General features: G+C 44.3%; 1 protein-coding gene across 5 annotated transcripts in view; it reads right to left on the bottom strand.

The window, feature by feature from the left end:
• Positions 1–24,431, bottom strand: part of SORCS2 (sortilin related VPS10 domain containing receptor 2) — a 2,087,100-nt gene that overhangs the window by 232,414 nt on the left and 1,830,255 nt on the right. For all 5 annotated transcript variants that reach the window (XM_086964129.1, XM_086964126.1, XM_086964127.1 and 2 more), the window contains exon 14: positions 21,897–22,004. In XM_086964129.1, coding sequence (XP_086820255.1) covers positions 21,897–22,004 — 108 coding nt within the window. The remainder of the gene's footprint in view (positions 1–21,896; positions 22,005–24,431) is intronic.

Here is a 24,431-nt window from a genome sequence, read left to right as displayed (position 1 = left end):
GGGCGAGGGGGGGGGGAGGGGGAGATACCGAGAGGGAGGCGTTCCCCAAAGGAGAACTATAGAGGACTCCATAATTCCAACCCAGCTTTCCTGAAGTATCAATACAGATAGAATGGTTGACCTTATCACATGCAAGTGATCAGTCCAGCGACAGCAGGCCCAACAAATGGCGCTCTCCCTGACATATGTAAAGTTTGTCCAAAATGGCTACTAGGACCAGGCGGAAGCCCGCCTGACCCTCAACTAATAGGTAGTGCGAATCAAAATGGTTACCAAGCAATCTTCCTAGGTGTTTTAAAAAAAAAAAAATAATTTAGCGACGGATGGCAACAGTATAAGGCCAGGCCTCTAAAGTAAAGGTCTTTTTTGTACATCTATGACTAGCCAGAGGTGAGAGACTATGTCAATATTTACATGAGGACAATGTCAGCCAATAGGCTCCTGAGAACAATCGCAGATCACGGATCATCTGATGAGCCAGCCTTAATGAAAAGCGGAATTGAGCTGACCTTGCATTCATTCATCAGGTCTATAGCAAAGGGGAAACAGCCATTACAACACAACTAAAACAACGCACTACCATTACAACAAAACGTTTACAACGCAGGATCCATTACAATGCATGCCATTGCAACGCATGCCATTACAACGCAGCTGCTATTACAACGCATGCCATTACAACGTAAGTATGGGTAAGTATTTAATATAATTTTAACCCCTACACCATCTAACTCTTACCCTACTATTAGCCCCTCTGGAGTTAGAATAGTAATTTTAACCCCTACACTATCAAACACATACCCTACTATTACACCCCCCTGGAGTTAGAATAGTAATTTTAACCCCTACACTATCCAACACTTACACTACTATTACATTCCCATTAATTAAAAAAAATACTTACCCATACATACGTTGTAATCGCACGCGTTGTAATAGCAGCTGCATTGTAATGGCATGTGTTGTAATGGCATGCGTTGTAATGGATCCTGCGTTGTAAAAGTTTCGTTGTAATGGTATGCGTTGTGAATGTATGTGTTGTAACGTCATACATCCTAGAAAAGAAGGTGTCCAAAGAGCTGAGTAAGTCTCTTTAGATTCTATTTTTAAATGGAAGCTACCTTAAAAGAGAAATTCCTGCCTAGATTACAATGCCGAGCATCCGAAGGGTTATTATCCCCTGAGGCAGCTGCCGGATGGGGGACAGAGAGATCAACCTCCAGGAAAGATGGGAGCTTGAAAGAGTTACTGGGGTCCTCAGTCTCTTGACAGTTGTCAGGGAGCAGAGAACAGGAGGCATCCGCATCAAAGTTACATTTCCTAAAAAGGCTATAACAAGGGTGGAATCCGCTGTTAACAATTAGAGAGTTAATGTAGAAAGGGATACACACTAGCCCGTCAGAGGTTTCACTTTAGGATTAGAGGAGGAAGGAGGGGGGTGATGGTAAATATAATCTCCCAAGTGTAGGCACCTCAGCTGGAAGGTTCATCCACCAGCTGCTTACAGATGAGGTTGGCAAGGTCCTTGGAGAAACTCTGGCCGGCAATCTCTGCCACACTGTGGCTATCCTAGTTAAAATCTCCAAGAAGAATTGCTAGGTCCCTGGTCTTAAGGGCCAATGCCCAATGACAGGACCCCCTATTACAGGAGTAATCTGACAGGGTTCGGGGAGGGGGGGGGTGGCATTTGTCATCTCTTCTTTAAAGAGCCAAAGAAGACATTCTTGGACGTTGAAATAACAAATACGGATGGCAGACTAAGTTCCTCCTTGTACAAGAAAGCAACAGATAAAAACGCCATTCTCCATTACAGGAGCTCACACCCAAGGAATCTAAGGGCAAATGTCCCATATGGACAACTTCTTCGCATTAGAAGAAATTGCTCAGACATTAAACACTTTGACCAACATGGACAGATCTTCTGTGAAGAAATGTGCCAAAGGGGATATCCCAGTAAGTTGCTTAAACATTCTTACAAAAGAGCACGCTATACCCCGAGAGAGTGTCTCTTTGAAACTAAAGTAAAACGAGACCTAGAGAATCTGGTGTGCGTCACTACCTTCTGCGCAGAAACACATAACATAAGGCAAATGGTGCTCAAACATTGGCATCTTCTTGAAGAACTTGAAGTACCCTTTCCACGCCCGACTTTTGCGTATAGGAAAAACCAAAGCATTGGACAACAGATTGTCCGTGCAGACATAAGACCAAACAAACCCAAAAGTGATTTGTTATCACAATGGGGCTTAAAACCCATTGAAGGTCACCACAGATGTGGAAATTGTGTGGCATGTGATTCTACCATCGAGGGCAATACTTTTCACCACGCAAATCTGAGCTGGCCACACACTGCCTTCTCGAACTGCAGGACAAAAAATGTAGTATACGCCATTGTTTGTCCCTGTCCAAAAGTGTACATAGGGAAAACGACCCAACAAGTGAATGCACGCATGACACAACATCGATCACGTCTCAAAAATAAAGTTCAGACTGCACCCCTTGTACAACACTTCATTGAAAATAATCATGTGGATAATGATTTCCAGTGGACTGTCTTGTACAGTATGAATCAAATGAAACCTGGAATTAATATAGAACAAGTGCTGCTCAAAAAGGAGGCTTACTTGATTTTAAAATTTAACAGCGCCCAAACAGGCTTGAATTCATTGTCCGAGATTTCGAGGCTTTGAAGCACTTGGAATCACTACAAACGATTTTCAAACTACAGAGACCATAATGCTTAGCGGCGACTTAATATAGTGGAAGAGCCAATCCGTGGCTACGGTATTGGTGGATGGTCTACAACGAGAGGAATTCATACTGAGAGGAAGGTGAGCGAGGAAGGGGGGAGACCGCTGTTTCACAAACCCATGTACAAGTTTCCTAACCCAAACCGCAATATCTTATTGCAGATGTACAGCGCGATCTGAAACGCTGTCTCTTTTACCGCGGATGACGCTGAACCATGGTCCTACACGGCGGTACTAAAACAACAGAGACATACGAGGCCCGCGAAGATTAAAAACTTTCTGTGCAGCAAAAGAAAACAGCGCAGGTACGTTGGGCTCTCGTCTTAAATAATATTTAGCAGACAGTAAAAAAAACAAGAATGGGCTCTTACAAGCGTTATTCCTCATACCTTCCAGGAGTGTGGAATCCCCGTGCGAGTTCGGAGGATATCTCCAACAATTTCAGAATTTCTAAAAAAAGAAACCTCCACGTTACCGACACCAATAGAGGTAGGAATTTTTTGCTTTTCCGTCTGTATAACAGACTGTCCTCTGATTGGTTATCAATGTAAATAGTAAATATCCCTCATTTTGCACATTAGGTCCACAGCTACAGCAAAAGGACCCAAGAAGTCATTAGCTTCGTTACATATATTGGACCCGCGGGACCGCGTTGCCCATAGACTAAGGTAACAGGCTTTGTGACATCAGCCTTTTGCAAAGGGAGGAATAAGTTTTCAGATCCAGTTACTGAATGATCTTCTTTCACATTCTTTATTCAGATTACCCCCAATGAAAGAGCCCTGATGAGAATCTGTTACTTACCTTCAGATTCGAAACGCGTCGGCAGGCACTTAAAGAAAGGGAACAGGAATTCATTGCTGATCGCATTACCAATTGTTTTTGATCTTTTCCTTGTAATAATTGGGTTGCTTTTTCTCGTTTTCATTATTGGTAATCACAAGTGAGAAATATTTCACAAAGAGTCAATATTTGTGAATACGTAGCTTTTGTAAAAGAAGATTGTGCAATAATTGTCAATATCTGTATATATGTTTGTCGTTTAATTGTTGTAAATATGTATAAATGTGGTTCATAAGTACCTTTCTCTTCCATGAAAATATAAAAAGAAATTTGATAAAAAATTGAAACAGATTTAAATAAAATACCTGCACAAGCAGAAGATATTCTTTGTTTGTGTTTTTCTAAAAATTCTTTATATAATCATTTTCGTGGGGGTTAGCAAGTTCTTTATTGCTCATAAAGAAGAATTCTGTGTCACACAAATAAGTAGCTGGATTTCTGAGTATTTATATACCTAAAATGGACTCACAAGCATGCTGAAGGTTAAACTCGTGATGTGATTCCTGGTGTAGGAATATTTCTTATCCCAACAACAGTGGCGGCTCCACCGCTAAGGCGGAGGAGTTTCGTCCTACTGTTTTTTTGTTAGCAGTTTAAGAAAAAAATAAGATGATAACCAAGTAATTATAATTTTATTTTTTCCTTTTTCGAGAATGGCAGCTAAGCTTTGTGAGGTGAGGTGGGGTGGGGCGGGCGGGGCTGACAGAGAAGCAGAGGAGTGGTTTCCCCCCACTCCTAAGTGCACATGACTGTGTGACCGGCGCTCTCGGGCCTGTCAAAACAGTCACGCGCAATTCCATTTCTACATCCAGGCTACATTACAGCCTGGGTGGAGAACATGCCCAGACCTCCATGCCCCATATGAGCGCAGATATTTAAAAGAACAAAGGTCCTAAGCTCAAAACAATTTCTAGAAAAGTGAATAACATATGGACCACAATCGGACACCATGTACCGTTCTTCTAATACCCAGCCGGGCATAGAGTTTATTTTAGGAATGTTTGACAAGAAGTCAATTTGAATCTTTCAATCACATAACAAACATAATATTGTTTGAAGTAAGGCACAAGCCTGTACCTAACTCATCAGAATAAAGAAAAAGTTTGTGAAAAAGGGTGCAGAGGAAAGAATATTTTACATCAGGCAAAAGAAGAGTTGAGCAAAAAAGTGGTACTGCTTTAGAATTTAAATTGGCAGTATTCCCTATAGTAGAACATACACCAGTAAATCACAATAAATAACAATGTATGTCTACATAGCAGTGTCGACGGCGTTTCGATCCTATGCTCTAAGATAAAAGGATCATCATCAGGACTTAATATCTGCCTGGAATTAAACAATCAAGCCTGTAAAGGAAAACAGGAGAAAACAGAGAGACAAACATATATTAGAGAACGCTACTCTGTCTTTTTTGCAAAGATATGGACAAGGAGTCAACTTCGTCACACACTACTTGATATGCACTTTCGAAATCGCAGTGTGGTGGAGGGTGTTTGTCTTGAATGACGGCGACCAGAACAATGCGCAGTGGTTGGGATGTGCCTATTTTGTAAAAGATAGTCAGTTCCGTGTGGGTGAGGAGATGACATCTTGTGATTACACGAACTGCTGGAATAACGGATATATCACAAGTCAGTGAGGCATTAGTGGAGGAGTGCAGGTCTTAAAATCATTTGACGTGAATTGTGCTAGATTAAAACGACACGGGCGTACCCAGAAGTGGATTTGAAGAAGCACTTTCATTTGGTGTTTGGCCTCGAGGTTGCGGTACATTGACGATCGAGAGGCTGTGAAATAATGGTCATGGTTAACACTTTGGTAAAGCCCAAGTTGGTGCTCGTGAGCTAACGTACGTCTAGCTGCAACCCTTACCTATATCTTTAATGGCCTGGAACGACTACCCAATTCGGGCTGCCTTGTAAAGAGGAGATAAATGGAGGAACAATCTGTGGGCGAGAGGTTGTCCAGATTAAGCACTGGGCAGAATGTGGACAATCAACTTGAGGGGCAGGCGCGGGTACTTGCTCACCTTGACATGGGAAAATTGTATCCCGTAGCAGCGTCAATTGGCTGATTGAAGTCGAATGAGCGCCTAGCTTGGCGTTCTCACTCGGGTTCCAGGGGCTCTGTAGCGGCGGTCGGGGGATACAACAATCCGCTATAAAGAGAGGGGGAGAGAAACCGTCAAGATAGAGTGTGCCTGTCTGCTGACCGTGTCAGCGCAACGGGCTCGGGCAGGGGCTGGGCTGGGTCTTACCTCACTGTAGTCTGGATGTCGATGCATCTGTTCCGCGCTGGCGTTGCAGCTTCCGTGTTGGGAAGTTTGCGCGCAGGGCTTTGAAGGGGTGGCGGTCATGTGACCTGGGTCATGTGATCCTCCGTGTCCGCATGTCCGCCGCCAACACGGAGGATCACATGACCCAGGTCACATGACCGCCACCCCTTCAAAGCCCTGCGCGCAAACTTCCCAACACGGAAGCTGCAACGCCAGCGCGGAACAGATGCATCGACATCCAGACTACAGCGAGGTAAGACCCAGCCCAGCCCCTGCCCGAGCCCGTTGCGCTGACACGGTCAGCAGACAGGCACACTCTATCTTGACGGTTTCTCTCCTCCTCTCTTTATAGCGGATTGTTGTATCCCCCGACCGCCGCTACAGAGCCCCTGGAACCCGAGTGAGAACGCCAAGCTAGGCGCTCATTCGACTTCAATCAGCCAATTGACGCTGCTACGGGATACAATTTTCCCATGTCAAGGTGAGCAAGTACCCGCGCCTGCCCCTCAAGTTGATTGTCCACATTCTGCCCAGTGCTTAATCTGGACAACCTCTCGCCCACAGATTGTTCCTCCATTTATCTCCTCTTTACGAGGCAGCCCGAATTGGGTAGTCGTTCTAGGCCATTAAAGATATAGGTAAGGGTTGCAGCTAGACGTACGTTAGCTCACGAGCACCAACTTGGGCTTTACCAAAGTGTTAACCATGACCATTATTTCACAGCCTCTCGATCGTCAATGTACCGCAACCTCGAGGCCAAACACCAAATGAAAGTGCTTCTTCAAATCCACTTCTGGGTACGCCCGTGTCGTTTTAATCTAGCACAATTCACGTCAAATGATTTTAAGACCTGCACTCCTCCACTAATGCCTCACTGACTTGTGATATATCCGTTATTCCAGCAGTTCGTGTAATCACAAGATGTCATCTCCTCACCCACACGGAACTGACTATCTTTTACAAAATAGGCACATCCCAACCACTGCGCATTGTTCTGGTCACCGTCATTCAAGACAAACACCCTCCACCACACTGCGATTTCGAAAGTGCATGTCAAGTAGTGTGTGACGAAGTTGACTCCTTGTCCATATCTTTGCAAAAAAGACAGAGTAGCGTTCTCTAATATATGTTTGTCTCTCTGTTTTCTCCTGTTTTCCTTTACAGGCTTGATTGTTTAATTCCAGGCAGATATTAAGTCCTGATGATGATCCTTTTATCTTAGAGCATAGGATCGAAACGCCGTCGACACTGCTATGTAGACATACATTGTTATTTATTGTGATTTACTGGTGTATGTTCTACTATAGGGAATACTGCCAATTTAAATTCTAAAGCAGTACCACTTTTTTGCTCAACTCTTCTTTTGCCTGATGTAAAATATTCTTTCCTCTGCACCCTTTTTCACAAACTTTTTCTTTATTCTGATGAGTTAGGTACAGGCTTGTGCCTTACTTCAAACAATATTATGTTTGTTATGTGATTGAAAGATTCAAATTGACTTCTTGTCAAACATTCCTAAAATAAACTCTATGCCCGGCTGGGTATTAGAAGAACGGTACATGGTGTCCGATTGTGGTCCATATGTTATTCACTTTTCTAGAAATTGTTTTGAGCTTAGGACCTTTGTTCTTTTAAATAGCCGATACCCATGGTCCAAAGCCATTAAGTGGGTCCCCCTTGTTTACGTAAAAAACCATATGAGCGCAGAGCCACGGTGCTCAGACCAATCACAACACTGCATTGTAGCATTGTGATTGTCTCTGGGGGTGTCTTGGTGCTTCCAGGCAGCTTCCTGTTCCTGCACGCGGGCAGAGGAGAGACATGACTAGGAGGAGTGGCAAGGAGGACGAGTCGCGCAGGTAAATGTAATTAATTCTTTTATTTCTCCCCCATCCTCCCCTCCTCCTCTCACTACTGCCCAGCCACCCCCGATCGGTGCCAGCCGCCGCTGCCCAACAACCTAAAGGACATCAGGATTGCATCCACATACATGGGAAGAGGCTTGAGGTGCAGACCTGGATGATTTAGCTCATTTAACTCTGTGGGCCAACAAGATGGGAACCTTCAAGAATGTTCCAAGACACTTGCCACTGATGGCATGATGTTAAGTCACTGTGCCATCGGTACACCTGCAAGAGTTTGCAACACAGCAGGGAGCTGAGAACCTACTCATGTCTGCCTTACAATTCAGATGAGAACACAGATGTTATGCAAGAGATCCGGGCGCTGAAGTCACTTAGTATCAGGTACATGGAATTTCTGCATGGTATATGTAGGGCGGTAGGGTAGAAAGGCATGTTGGCAAGCGAATAGCACACGCAGTCTTTAGTTTGAGCTATAAAAGTGTCAGGTGAAATGTGGAGCATCCAGCTGAGTAGGGTCCTCTGAAAGACCAGTCTGTGATTGCAAGGCACAGCAGGTTTCCAGGTAGTGCAGATAAATATTATTCGGCATAGTTTTCAGTTTGATGCTTCTCTTTTGCAGTGTGTAGTTGTATCTCTTGACTCGCTGGCTGTCTTGGATATCTGCCACTTCCTCTCTGTATTCCTGTCAGCTCCCGTCTGATTGTTCTATTTCTGGTCTTCTTGTTTTTCACTATTCATACCCTCTCTCTGCATGTTACTTAGTTTGTGTCTCCTTCTCTCACTTTCCTTCTAAGCCCTCCCTGCTCCCTCCTCCTCCTTTCCATGTCTCCATCAGTTCCCCTCCTCTTGCTCTTTCCTCTCTGTGCCTTTACCTTTCTGTCTGTGCCTGCCTTTACTCATTAAAATCAAATCTACATTCCTCTCATCATCTCCCACCCTTTATCTCTTGTTGTTTCTTTCTGTCTCAAAGCGCAGATTCCACCCCTCTCTCTCTGCTCTTATCCTCTTCCTCCCTGCTGTCTCTGTGTCTGCTTTATCGGTGGTCCCAGTGAGCGTGAGCCCATCCAATTCCCACTTTACTGGAGGTGGCAGTTCTTTTTGCCACAGTTTCACAGTTCTCTCTTGATTTACCTGCTTGAGCAGGTTCTCCATTGGGTTCATACGTCCTACTCAGCTTATTGGAGGGTGCATGCTCTGTGGGTGTGCTGGCCTAGTACTAAGGGCAGGACCAGTCATTCCACAAGCCCGGACTACTTGAGCTCTCAACCCACACTGCGCCTAGTGATAGGTGCAGCACAACTGCGGAAGATGCTTCGAAAGTCTCAGGCAGAGAGAGGACAGTAACTGCACTTCTCATTATGAAGCAGCCAACTCATGCAAGGAAATAACACAACAGACTAACCTCATCTCCCCCAAATAACCACTTTATGTTCTGTTTATTTCAGCACTCTGGCCAGAGGACCTCGAAACAAGACTAGCAGCAGTGTCTGGGCCAATGCCTGTACGAGGTGTATTTCTGTGCTACCCCAATGAGTCCAATGTGGCTTCTTTACAGGGGCTTCTTTTAACATATAGTGCACTTTTAAACCCAACCCTACCCCCAAGGCATCCCCTCCCCCGGCCAAAAAAACGAAAAGCTTGCAGAGGCTGGTGCCGATATCCTGTTTTTTTTTACACTCCTTAATGGATGTTGGCAGTTCAAAGGCTTGGAAAACAAGCTGGAAAACCACTATTTACAGTGGCTTTCAGCTTGTTTTCTCTGCCACTGTCTGATATCGGCTCCTCAGGGGGAGACCGTGAGATGAAGCTAATATCTTGTGTCACTCGGTGGCACCTTGTGAGTTGGCAGGTATGCTGCTGAAATGTGAACTATACCAAGCAGAAAATCAAACTCTTAATAGGTGCTATTTATAATACACTTGATAAATAATGTCCTCCATGGTACTCCCATTTACCAGGTGCAATACTGTTAGAAATAGGGGACTCTAGTTGGCAATGGTTTGCACGTTTGTCTAAGTAGGGACCACTGCTTCTAGTCAGCATAAGGGAGTTATGCCGTAGACAATCCCTGCTCACCCCCTTGGTAGCTTGGCACGAGCAGACAGGCTTATCTCAGAGGCAGTGTGTAAAGCATTTGTGCCTACGTACAGTAATACAGTGAAAACACTACAAATAGACACCATACCAGTTTAGAAAATAAGAAATCTTTAGCTAAACCAAACAAGACCAAAATGACAAAAATCCACAGTACATATACTTAGATATCCTCAAAAATAGGTTTATACATAAATAAAGCTTGTAGCAAACAATAACTACACCTGGAGCTATAACGATGTAGTGACAGATGGAAATCCAGAGTATGGCGCCGACCACGAGGTGCGCAGCATCAGGCGCAGAGTCTCACACAGACCCCCAAAGAACAGTACCTTGACAAATGATGAAAGCAAAGACGGTGCACGGCGTCAGGGAGGTCCTCCTTCGTTGGCTCCGGGTGGCACCGGTTTGTTACTGTTGCTGGTGGAGGTGATGTCGTGGTGGCCGCGAGGCGTTGGTTCCTTGGGACAGGGCAGTGTTGACAGATTCAGGAAGTCACCCATGTACGGTATTGGATCCGCGATGATGAAGCACCAGGGTCGGTGAAGTCGGGGCTGCAGTGCGTGTCAGGGGGTGCGCCATGAGTGTCACAAGCGGTGCCCACGGCTCTAATGCAGGCAGAGGCCTTCGGAGTTGACACTAAGCATGGGCGCAAAATCCGTTCCGCTCGCGGATTTTACGGATTTTCGGCAAATTCGCGATCCGCGAATTTGCAGAAAATTCGCAAATCTGCGAGCGGAACGGATCCGGGGGGCAAAAGTTCAAGCTCAGTGTTTGTAACTATTTTAGAATGGCGCCGGCAAGCTGCCAGCGCCATTCTAAAATAGTTACAAAGTTAGCTGCAACAGGAAGCACTAATAGATAAAATGAAGCAGGTGCTCGAGTTTAACTGAATTTGAGCTCCAACTCGAGCACCTGCTTTATTTTATCTGTTAGTGCTTCCTGATGAAGTTAACTTAGTAACTATTTTAGAATGGCGCTGGCAGCTTGCCGGCGCCATTCTAAAATCAAAGGCAAGGAGTAGGGCAGAGGGCAGAAGGGCACCACAACAAGTGTGGCAGAGGGCAGAAGGGCACAACAACGAGTGGGGCAGAGGGCAGAAAGGCACAACAATGAGTGGGGCAGGGGGCAGAATGGCACAAAAACGAGTGGGGCAGAGGGCAGAAGGGCACACACACGAGTGGGGCAGAGGGCAGAATGGCACAACGACGAGTGGGGCAGAGGGCAGAAGGGCACAACAACGAGTGGGGCAGAGGGCAGAATGGCACATCAACGAGTGGGGTAGAGGGCAGAAGGGCACAACAACGAGTGGGGCAGATGGCAGAATGGCACAACAACGGAGTGGGGCAGAGGGCAGAAGGGCACAACAACAAATGGGGCAGAGGGCAGAATGGCACAAAAACGAGTGGGGCAGAGGGCAGAAGGGCACAAAAACGAGTGGGGCAGAGGGCAGAATGGCACAAAAACGAGTGGGGCAGAGGGCAGAAGGACACAAACACGACTGGGATAGAGGGCATAATGGCACAAAAACGAGTGGGGCAAGGGGCAGAATGGCACAACAACGGGTGGGGCAGAGGGCAGAATGGCACAAAAACGAGTGGGGCAGAGGGCAGAAGGGCACAAAAAAGAGTGGGCAGAGGGCAGAATGGCACAAAAACGAGTGGGGCAGAGGGCAGAGAGGGCACAACAACCAGTGGGGCAGAGGGCAGAATGGCACAAAAACGAGTGGGGCAGAGGGAAGAAGTATACTAGGTAGCACTTCCCAAGCAATGAGAAGTGTCCCCCGGGCTCCTATGAAGTCCTTGTATGAAGAATGGCACAACAACGAGTGCGGCAGAGGGCAGAATGGCACAAAAACGAGTGGGGCAGAGGGCAGACGACCACAAAAACGAGTTGGGCAGAGGGCAGAAGAGCACAAAAACGAGTGGGGCAGAGGGCAAAAGGGCCCAAACACGAGTGGGGCATAGGGCAGAAAGGCACAAAAACGAGTGGTACAGAGGGCAGAAGGGCACAAAAAACGAGAGGGTGGCAGTGATGAACCAGAGGGCGCATGCGGTCTCGCACAAAAAAAACTTGTGAACACACAAAGCGCCCCGCGAACAGGCAAATCGCCCCACGAACACACAAAAATAAAAACATCTGTAAATTCGCACAAATTCGCGAATTTTGCGGATCGCGAATTCGCAAATCCGCAAATTTACGGATTGCAAATTCGTAAGTTTTGCCCATGTTTGGCGTCGGCCAATGTCGTGTTGCTGTGCAAGTTGGGAAGATGCGTCATGCACTTCACGAGTGGTGCTATGGCTTCGTTGCAGGTTGTGACGTTACTGGCGGGTGTTGGGGAGGCAAGCTCTACTTCAAGCCCTTGAAAATCTTCAAGCAGTATAAACAGGACACAGCAAAGTCTTTGTCCTTTCCTTGGCAGAAACAGCCATTGCAGACAGCACACAGCAACGGGGCAGTACTTCTCCTTCAGTTTTCCCAACTCTTCTCCTTGGCAGAGGTTTCTCTCTAGGCCAGAAGTATTTTAAAGTTCTGGGCCCCAATATTTATACAGTATTTTCCTTGGTTCTTTGGTGGCAAATAGTGCCTGTGCTCAGTCCAAACCAGTTCTGCCCTTTCTGGTCCAGCTTTGTGTAAGTCAGACCAGGCCTATTCAGGTGGACTGAAATCTCTTCCCCCTACTCTAAATGCAGCTCAGGTCTATTCAGCTCAGCGCTGACTCATCCAGGAGAGGCAGGACGCACCTCAACCCCCCCCCCTCCAGTGGCTGTCTGAAGAGAATGTATATCCACAGCCCCTGCCACTCCAAAGCCAGTCAATCCACAAACCAGCAGAGGCACCCAGGATGGTTAAGCAAGAAAATACCCACTTTCTAAAAGTGGTATTTTCAAACACACAATATAAAAATCATCTTTACCAAAAGGAGGTGCATTTTAAATTCTGAGTTCAGGCATACTAATCTCCAACTTTATATTGTGTCCCAATGGAAAGTTATACTTATAAGATGTTTTGAATAAACTACCATTCTATCCTATAGGACAGATAGCCTTTCAATAGTGAAAAAGAAAATACACTGTATTTCACTATCAGGACATGTCAACCACATCAGTACATTTCCTACCTCTCACATGCACTACATCCTGGCCACAAGGGGACCTTGGGCCTACCTTAGGGGGGACTCACATGTAATAAAAGAGAAGGTTAGGGCCTGGCAAGTGGGTGCTCTTACCAGGTCGACATGGCAGAAGAAACTGCACCTAGACACTTCAGTGGCAGGTCTGAGACCCCTTTGAAAGGCTGTTTGCGTGGGTGGCACAATCAGGGCTGCAGGCCTACTAGCAGCAGTTGACTTAAAGGCCCTGGGCGCACACAGTGCACTGTACTAGGTGGTAGTAGTAAGTCAAACAAGCCAATCATGGAAAAACCAATCCATATTCACAATTTATAGAGGGAGCACTTGCATGTTGGCACTGATCAGCAGTGGCAAAGTGCCCAAAGCATCTAAGTCAGCAGAAATGAAATCGAGCACACAGCAAAAATACAGGAGACAGAGGCAAAAGGACCGGGAAAAACCACACCAAGATGCCTAACAGGTCTAACAGATGCATAGCACCAATACAGGTAATCAGGCCAATGTCTCAAACTGCAATGTAAAACTATCCACACACACTCAAAGCAATCCTCTTGCAGAAACTACCCCCTTAAACATTATACTGCATCCCCGCATACAAACTCAACCACCACGCTCACTGCCTCTTCAACACAAAAACACATATCCTCATTAATTTCATCCTCACATACGGTCTGCCTGATACATGGCACCATTATACACCATGCCTTCAACATGTAGTCACAACTTGTTCTTCGAATGGAGCCTAATCATCTCACCAATTCAGGGGGAGCAGCCCGGAGAAATTTCACTTCACGTGTGACCACTGCTGCGTTTTGTTTTACATTAAAAGAAAGCTCCAGGCTTGATTATACAAGGGTGACTTTGCATTTAATTAGATATTTGGACAAACTCCAAAATGTAAATCTGCGACACATGCACAATCACATTGCTCAAGGTCATGACATATTTTTACTCAACCCGATGTTGAAAAAATGAATTTTAAAATAAATGGCTTATTTTTAAATAGCAAAGTAACCTTGCAAAGCACAGGGATCTGATTCACAAAAACCTACTGTGCCTGACTCTTGAATTAACACCGGATTTCAGGAGAAAACGAGGATTACCCCTGGTTTACTTCTTAAACCAATATGGAAGGAGTACTAGAAGTGTAAGTCCCAATTACTAGTACATCAGAAACACATAATACATAAACTAGAGCATAGAAAAATGTGAACTAAACTGAATGGCCTCAACTGTTACGAAACTGTGAAAATTACTATATTACTCAAAATAAAAGTATAATTGCTACCCATGGGTGACATTTGCAAACATGAGTTTGTTCGAGGACAAAAATCGCAGTTAATTGAGTTTGCCACTGGCATGCTCAGAATATGAGTGCTTCTAAACAAAACTTAACATTTTAAATAAAATAACTATAAATTGATTGCATGATTTTTATAAAACAGTAATGAATTATGTACTCCTGAAATAAATTAAATAGAAAAACAGGAAACAAAGGCTAACATACACTTATAGGCACAAATGAAATAATAATAAAGCTTAACAAAAATGTTTTAATAGATATATGTTGAAGTGAATAGCAAATCACTGTGTTTTACATGCATGTATGAACATGTATGAATGCAAATGATTATGTTCCTACAAATGCGTTTTTGTATGAAACAGGATGCATGGCTTTTTTAATGATCGTTTGTTCAGCAGTTGTTGTTTTCACTATTGCAACTCGTCACTATTTTTGGTCATATTTATTTGTGGATTTAATTTGTTGTATATTATATCTTGTGGAACACATTTTCATAAATACTTTCAGAAAGGAGTCAATGCATTTACAAATGACAGCTACCTCTAACCCTTAAACGTATATGTTTCATTGGCTTACACCCAACTGGCATAACTTTAAAAACCTGTCTCCCAACTTACAACTGCGGACTGGCAGAGCAGTTTAAAGCAGTTTTAAACTGCTAACTCGACTTTGCCATTTAATCTAATGTAAAGGCCCTAACCTCCCTTTTTTAGTGTATATGTTCACCCCTACAGCAGGCATACAGAGTCCCAAGGCATGGCGATGTATACTAAAAGTAGGACATGCATTGTTATATATCCCAACAGTATAAACCTAAAATTGGTGTTTTTAATGCTGAAAAGCTAATAACCCCATTGACAAGTACAAGGTTATATGCAGAAAATATGCGAACAAAGGGGAGAGCAAGAGATGGTGTTCACAAAAATGAACGGAGAGTACTCCTGTTGCCCTGTGGAAGGACTAAATAAACAAAGAAATGTGTGTTTTTAATGCTGAAAAGCTAATAACCCCATTGACAAGTACAGGGTTATATGCAGAAAATATGCTAACAAAGGGGAGAGCAAGGGATCGTGTTCACAAAAATGAACGGAGAGTACTCCTGTTGCCCTGTGGAAGGACTTAATAAACAAAGAGAGGAGTACCATCATTGGAAGGTCAAAAGAGATTCCTAATGAGGTGGTCAACTGACAAAAGGAAAGAAGTTATCCTTTTGTTAAAAACCCCTTACTCACCAGCCTAGGGGTGACATGCTTCATCATCGGGGTCCACCCTGGCGGCCTAGCGTCACCAGGGTGTGCTACAACACCTGAATTACAGTGGAGCAGGTTGTGAGTTTAAGTGCAGAAAAAAGTGTGTTAAAAATTGTCCTGGTTTAACTTAGTTGAAGGATAAATTTTATTTACAAGTAACTGGACAATATTAAAAAGGTGGGGCGAGCTACTGTGAGGGGATACTCTCGGCCTTAATATACCCTCACAGTATCTCGCCCCACCTATCCTTCCAATAAGTTAAACCAGGACAATTTTTAACACACTTTTTTCTGCACTTACACTCACAACCTGCTCCACTGTAATTCAGGTGTTGTAGCACACCCTGGTGACGCTAGGCCGCCAGGGTGGACCCCGATGATGAAGCATGTCACCCCTAGGCTGGTGAGTGAGGGGTTTTTAACAAAAGGATAACTTCTTTCCTTATATGCAGAAATCTCAGCTGAGCTAACTTCTGAATGAGACTACTAAAGCTGGTACTTCAAGGTATCAATGTAATCATTACATTAAACCCAACTTGATGCCCAAGTCGAATTTAATGTAAATTTCAAAGAAATGCAACTTTTAGAAAATTGTCATTCTGTTGCCTAAGTTTTCCAGTGGCCATTCACAGATGCTGGTACCAGACAGTCTTCTGCCCTCCTAGGAGAAAGATAGAGGTCTGCCATTTGTAGAGGTGTTGCCTCTCCCTGGCAGGAAGCGACACAGTGTGTGAGCCCAAAAGGTAAGTTTCAAAGGTGATGTTATCTTTGAAGGGCAAATGGTGAACAAACATGAGAGGGCCTGCTCTTTTATTAAGGTAGACAGGTTGGCATTGGGGATAGAGATGGGAGACCAGTTGTCAAACGTTTTTTTTGGATGTATGACGGTACCACGCGTACTATTACAACGCGTACCGTTACAACGCTACTTTTACCACGCAAGTCGTTACAACGACTTGCGTGGAGGGGCGCTGGATAGTAAATTATTTAATTTACTATTCCAACTCCAGTCCCCGTGGACTCTAGGGAAAGGAGTTGGATAGTAAATTAAAGTATTTACTATCCTGGAGCGCACCCCAGCGCATTTCGTTGTAGTGACCTGCGTGGTAAAAGTAGCGTGCTAACGGTACCGCGTTGTAAAAAATGCGTGGTAACCGTTGCACACCGTTTTTTTTCTGTGGGAATCTATTCCTCAGGTAGCCAGACCTCAAGGGTGGGCTACCAAGCTCCAAACACCTAGAAATGAGACCTGCCATCCTGTGAGTGGTCAGAATAGTGCACTCTGTGATAGATAAATGCCACACAGTGTAGAAATTTGGCATTCGGTGCGAAAGGTCCTGATAGCAGATTGGCTAGTAACAGCTGGAATCCACGAGGGCACTTTCTGGGCATAAATATGCCACCCATTGCACTCAGACCTCAGATTACATCTGAACTGAAGAAAGGACCAAAGAAGGATTGACCTGCTGTTCCCTTAATCTGACAAGAAAGGCTGCACCAACCTCTGGACTGCAACTGCTGATCTGTGGGATTGCAGCGGGAGAACTGTGCCTGTGCTGCCTGGCTCATGGAAACGTCACCCCTGAGCCCAACACAGAAGAAGTGAACTTTAGGAGTCAGGTGACTGTTATCTTATTACAGCTTATGAGTGACAAAAGCTGAAAATGCCTGTTCTGGCCAGTCAGTAGCCACAGTCATTTGACCACCTCTGACTGCTGCCCTGCAGCCCGGACGACCAATGTCAAGGTGCTCAAAAGTTACATCTGAGACTGCTCGACCCAGGAGAGTTGTCGGAGAGCAGGCTGATCACCCCAGAAGGGCACTTGCTATCACAAAAGTGAACTGCTGGTTTTGCTGTGATCAGAGACCAGTAGACCATTGGCAATTGGACTTTGGCTGGACCTATGATGATTTCAAAGGACATCAATAGTTGTGGCACTTATACTCTGGACTGAGGAGTAGCCCCAGGAAGCTTCCCATTGCCAAAACAGCACTCTGGATCAGGGCCACTCTATTGAAGTCTATGGCAGTTCACCTATATATTGCCTGGAACTGGACTTGAGACTGCTTTGATGACAGGGTAACTTTCCTAGAATTTTTTACCGGGCCCCTTGACCTCCTCTTTGCTGGAGTTGGTTGCCAAAAGCGGGATGGAATACACAAACACAACTTTTTAAAAGGTTTCCAAAGTTTCCGCTAACAACAGTAGTCACCAATGCATGTTTGCATTTTGAGTGAAAATCTGTAATTTATGTTTTACTTAAACAACTATATTAGAAATGCTGGTTTAAAGTTGGCAGAGGTAGGTACCTTTGTTCAACTAGGGACCCTTGCTTTTAGTCAGGGTAAGGGGGATACACAGTTTAGATAACCACTGCTCACCCCCTGGGTAGCTTGGCACAGGCTGGCAGCCTTATACCAAACCAATGTGTAAAGTATTTGTACTCAAAACACACAGTAATCCAGTCATAACACCACAAATGGACACCACACCAGTTTAGAAAAATAAAGTATCTTTATCTAAACTCAACAAGACCAAAACGACAAAAAATGAACATACATGTAATAAGAATATGACTTTTCAAAGATTTCAAGTAACTGGGTCCTAAGAAAACTATGGAATGCATGATTTCTCATTAAGTACCTGTAGATGCTTCAAAATTCACAAGGCCAAATAGCATCAGAGTTGGGAAGCCTCAGAAACAAAGAGATGTGTCAGTTCCTGAGTACTTGGGGATGCAAGGCGATATTTCTGCTGCACGCAGGAGAACTGATGCATAGAATCCGGTCTGTAGGGGTAGTGATGCGTCGGGAAAACTTGCCACACAGGTGCGATGCGTGGAAATCTCAGATGTGTTGGCGATCGATACAGCAACTATGAGAGGCACTCCGTCAATTTCTTCAGCCACGATCCCTCTACACGTCGGGTCTTGCAGCAGCAACAGGCGCTTCATCGGTTCTGCAGCAGTGGGGCGATGCATGGCGATTCTTCTTCCACAGTGGTGCTGCATCAGGAAAACTGCTGCAAAAGAGTGATGAGTTAATTTCTTCAGTTCTTCTTCTCTTCCAGCTCCCAGCAGCAGGGACAACCTCCAGAGGCCCACAACTAGAATAGGCACCTCCTGGAAGGTCAGAACTCAAAGCAACAGAGCTTAGGGGAGCTGGGGGTGACGTCTTTGTGTCCCTGAGACTTCAGAACAGGAGACCAGCACACACAGGCCTTTGGAGATCTTCTTCAATCAGGTTCACAGCAAAGTTCTAGTCTTTATCCTTTCTTTGGCCGAAATGGCAACTGCAGGCCAACCTCACACAGCACGCAGCAAAGGAGCAGTATTCTTCCTTCCAGCTCTTTAGATCTTCTCCTTGGCAAAGGTTCCTCTTGAGTCCAGTGAGTACAGAAATAATCAAATGTTCTGGGCTTTCAGGTGTAATACTTATACCGAAAATGTCTTTGTTCTCTTTGTGCAAGGGTCTCTGAGCCCAGTCCAACCAGTTCTGTCTTCACTGGTGCAGTATGACTACAGTGGGTGGAGACAGCATTGTGAAAGGGAGACAGACCCTATTCAGGTGCAAGGAAAACTCCTCTCACTACTCTAAATTCATCCAAGGTCTATTCAACTCAGCTCTGAGTTATCCAAGAAGGTCCAGGCACACCTCAAACACCCAGTGGCTGTGTACAGTGACTGCATATTCTCAGCCCCTGTCACTCCAAAACCATACAGTCAATAGACAAACAGGCAGAGGCACACAGAATGGTTAAACAAGAAAATACTTACTTTCGAAAAGTGGCTTTTTCAAACACACAATTTAAAAACCATCTTTACTAAAACATGTGTTATTAAATTCTGAGTTCAGAGAGCCTGAACTTTATTTCCCTTTCTTGTCCCAATGGGAAGTTATACTTGTAAGATGTTACAAATGATTTCCCTTTCTATCCTATGGGGCTGAAAGCCCTATAATAGTGAAAAAACGAAATGGCAGTATTTCACTACCAGGACATGTCACTCACACCAGTACACGTCCTACCTTTCACATATACTGTGGTATGTACTTTGGGCCTACCATAGGGGTACCTTACATGGAAGAAAATGGAAGGTTAGAGCCTGGCAAGTTGGTGCACTGCCAGGGCAACAAGGTAGTTAACAAACTGCGCACAGACGCTGCAGTGGCAGATCTAAGATACCTTTTAAGGGCTACTCGTGTGGGAGGCAATATCAGTGCTGCAGGCCCACGAGTAGTATTTGATTTACAGGCCCTGGCACACTCAGTGCACTTTACTAGGGGCTTACCAGTAAATCAAATATGCCAATCAGGTAGAAACAATTGTAAACACAATTTACACAGGGAGTACTTGCACTTTGACACTGATCAGCAGTGGCAAAGTGCCCAAAGCATCTAAGCCAGCAAAAACAAAATCCAGCACACCATCAAAAATAAAGGAGATAGAGGCAAAAAGTAAGAGGAAACCACGCCAAAGATGCCAAGTTTAACAATCTATATCTCCGGAACCCTCTGGTCATTTTTGTTTGTTTTTTGTCTAAAGATTCATGAAAATAAGATCTATTTGTATAAATTGGTGTCCGATTTCTTTTGTGTTATGCGACTTTCTTATTTTGTTGTTTTGGTATTTCAAAATACATTATACTTATTAGTTAGTTTAAGCTTAACTGCTCAAAGCCACAGCTACCTAGGGTTGAGCTAAGGTTTAGCAAAGAAGCCTGACTGGGTCCAAGTCAGTTTTTTTTTTTAACATGTTTTTATTGAATTGAACATGGTAGGCGATTAGACATACAGTGGATCAACATAGAGCATATAGAGTAAGTACATCACTTTCCATCCAGTATAGCACCATAAAACAGTAGGAATTCAAGTAGGTTGGAATGCAGCCATAAAACAGCGACCTGTACACAAATACAACTCTCAATCTGAGGTAACCTCATCCTCGTCCAGCCGCGGGGGTTCGCATACATCACCCCTGAACTTATTCCATGCACCCCATATTTGCTCCAGCTTCCCAGGACATCCACGGCGGACAAATACCGTTTTTTCGGCCACCATAGTTTCATCCATGTCCCTGCACCAGTCCCTGAGCGTAGGCAGTACATCAGAACCCCACAGCCTAGCAATATTGCGTTTCGCCATCATCACACCCAACATACCAAGTCAGTATTTTTAGTGTATTTCACAGTTAGATCCCACATAATACACTACTTTCTTCACATATAGTTTAAAAAAGTGAACACCCAACAAATGCTCTAGGCCATGACAGAATAACAGTAGAGTCAAACAAGAAGGCTCACTAACAACACGCCAATTGCTTTGGGGCACTAACCCAAATCAGCTTTTCTTTATGTTGTGTGTTGTAATGGCTCAAGATCCGCATGACATCTACTAAGACCTAAAAAAGGGCAATCTCACATCGTCCTTACCTGAGCTGATTTTTTATGGTTTCGCTGGACGTGGGATAGACCACATCTTTCTTTTGCTTGCACTTTGACCCTCTCTCAGAACATATTGCTCATTTAACTTAAAACACCTTTGCTCCTCTACATAAGAAAGTTGTAGTCCACACCAGGTACATAGTAGTCCTGGTGTGAGGAGGGAACCCAATGATGAAGCATGTCACCTTCGAGTAAGTAATGGTTCATGTCCTGAGAAAAGCAGTCTTCCACAGACAACTAGCTTCTTAAATCCGCAATCTAATAGTAAATCTATTCCTTGCAAGAAGGACTATGGCAATGCACTTTATGCAGGAATCCACTATAGACCACAAAAAACTTAGCAGCCAGGCTCACCCTCAACCTCCCACCCCGTACTCACTTAACCCCGGACCTCAAAGAGCCCCACTGGTTCCTAATCAAAAAATGGGCACTGTTCAAACTCCTCATGCACATACACAAAGTCTTACTTATCAGGAGGATACCCTCGTAGGTGACAGTGTGTTTTATAAATACACATAACAGAACATTGGCACCAAGTACCTCAACAGCCGCTTAAACTACCACAAACCTACTAGATAACTCCGTTAAGTCGGACTCCCACTTGCATCAACCCTCCCCCCACTCCTCTGCATACGCAGACCCATATTAGGTTGTCGTGACTTGTCCTACCTCATTCTTAAAAGCTGCAATGATCTGTCTCTGCACATCAGAGCATTCTACAAGAAAGTGAAGACCTGGCTCCTCAACTAGCACCAACCATGGCTCAGCACATACAGCTCAGCTCCTGCTTCGTCACAGGCTACCCTCAAGGGTGATTTGTGCGCTGTACACATATACATAACATAAATAACAAAATATATTAATATACCATCCTTCACATTATTAGTGTCCAGTTATGCCGGCGATGATGCACAATACCTTTGCAGAACCAAAAACTTACGTCATGACAAGAGTCTCGTCACCAGGTTCACTGAGGAGCCCATCTACAAAGACAGACGTGCTAGTAAAGTTGTGGACGCTCCAGGTCTGCCCTTCATCAATGCTGAATCTGCAGAAAGAAACACATGTTTTTGGTTTTATATTCAACAATTAATGTTCACTGTTTTGATGGCCTTTATTAGACACTTAATGTAAGAGGAATCTATGTGCAAATATCAAGAGTAATTATATCAATTACCCTCAATTTTGAGTCAGTGTCTTGAAATTCATTAACATTTGTTTGCATTTTGGCACATGCAGGTACATTTCATAGAATATTCTTTTACACCTTCTCAAATCTCAAGTTTTGTCACTTTACAAATGAGAGACAATTTTCATGGTATGAAAGCTTAAAATCATGACCAAAATATCGTCTATAAGAAATATGGAGTCTTAAATATAATTTACAAAAATATTGCCACATTTGAATTAATGATAAAATCTACAGCTAATTGCACAATATTTTGGAAAACAAAATTTGGGACACAGAATTTCTGTAAGAAAATATTTTTGCTAATGATATTCTGACATACAACCAATGTGCAACTGCATTTTCTCTGCTGACTTTCCTCCACGTCGCTACACCCCTGCCCTTGCTTCCTTTTTAGATATTGTCCAAATGTATCTCATTGCTTATTTCCTACCTCTCAATGGGATATTTGACTCTTTCCACAATTTCCTCCAGTTCACCTACGATTCTTCCCTTATCACCTAAGTTGCTCCAGTCCCTCTTCCCACTTCTACTTCCAGGCAGCCACCAATGCTTCGTTACACATTACCACCTCTAAACCAGGTTACAGCACTGCCCCTTAAAAACCTCTTTTCAGGCCTAATTTTTCCTTTAGTGTCTTTTCAAAACTCTCTTTGTGGCCCTGCACTTGCTGGTCAGGGCCTATTCCGCCCCCCTTTCCCCCCCTGCGATTACAGGGTCACCCAGATCCCTTGGTTGCCTCTTTCTCCTCCCTTTTTGGTCTGCCAATGTTTTTTCAAGATCTTTTCACCCATTCACCTTCTAGAGTTGCCATGTGACTTCACTCCCTTTTCACCCACCCTTTCTAGTGGAAACATCTAGGTGTCATCTCAACATGCCCCTTTTACCAACCCCATGCCAGAACATCATGTATTTCTTCCTCTTCTGGACCCCACTCCACATTCTCATGCAGTGCTTAATTTGTAAATAAAAGAGACTGAAGGTCCTACTCAAAAGTCTGCGGCCGGATTAAATGTTTACCTCTTTAATTCACTACTAGACACTCTCTGCACTTTTATCTGACTCTTGCAAGTTCCTGCTTTCTCTCTGTGCTGTTTCCCAAAGATAGGTGCCCATGCCTTGCACATGCAACCACCGCTTCAAATAAACACTGTCCTCATAACTCTTCTTTTCCAGCTTGTCTAAAAGAGAAACATTTGTATTCCCTGTCAGTTTCCCTTCTGTACTGCACACAGCTCTCCTGCATATCATGCATTTACTAAGTGTAGGTTCTGTACATTGATGCAAAGGGATTCATTATTTCACCTCATTACGTTTTATGTCAGTAGCACTTGCAAATTACTGAAGCACCTGAAGGTACAAATAAAAGATGTCTCCCCTGGGAGCACTCTGCATTTGCTGACTTCACTACTACCTCTTTGACTACTGGTTAATGGGCACAGAAATCACATTGAAAGCTCATGGGCTCTCGCCACTCCAGCCCTGTTATTTTACATTGATAGATTTTTCTCATTCATAATTCTTAAAATCAAAAAATACAGGTTCAAGTGGTTAATATTTATATTTATGTGTTGCTATGACACAAACTAGGCACATAATGACTTCTCCATGCTTCAGGGAAGCGGCCGCCACCACGAGGGGTTTGAAGTTACATCGACTGGGCTGGCCGCCTCAGCAGCATTAAAGGAACAGCGATTATATATATAGAACGAGTATGCCATATAAAGAGAGCCTAGGCAGAGTATTCTTTGCTACAACAATACAACTGTTGCAACAACCCCAAATACATGCCAGACGGTCTCGCCAATTGGATCTGGACACAGGTGCATCCATGAAGGTAGCCATGTCCTCGGCTGGACTGGAAACCATAATCAGCCCTGGACAACATTGTCAAACCAGTCCCCACTGCAGGAGGTCTCAGTTACAATGATGGAAAAGGTCATGTTTGACGCATGCTATTGTGAAAGCAGACTCCAGACCTGCAGCCCACCAGGAAAATGCCAGAGTGACAGTATGGCCAGTCCAACTGTGGTATTGCCAGGGAAGGGGATGGGAGGATGGATGCAAGACCTCATGTGGTCAACTTGGGCCATAAGATGGAGAGTGGGCTATCTATATTTGTGGTAGTGATAGTACTGGAGGCATGTGGTAGTACTAGAGGCATGTGGTAGTATTGGGGGTATGCAGTAGTATTGAAGGGATGTGGTAGTATTGGAAGCATGTGGTAGTATTGGAGGCATGTGGTAGTATTGGAGGCATGTGGTAGCACTGGAGGAATGCAGTAGT

This window comes from Lissotriton vulgaris, chromosome 3_2, assembly GCF_964263255.1.
Source record: "Lissotriton vulgaris chromosome 3_2, aLisVul1.2, whole genome shotgun sequence".
Classification (NCBI taxonomy): domain Eukaryota; kingdom Metazoa; phylum Chordata; class Amphibia; order Caudata; family Salamandridae; genus Lissotriton; species Lissotriton vulgaris.
Note: the sequence above shows the minus strand (reverse complement) of the source record. Positions and strands in the feature narration are given on the sequence as shown.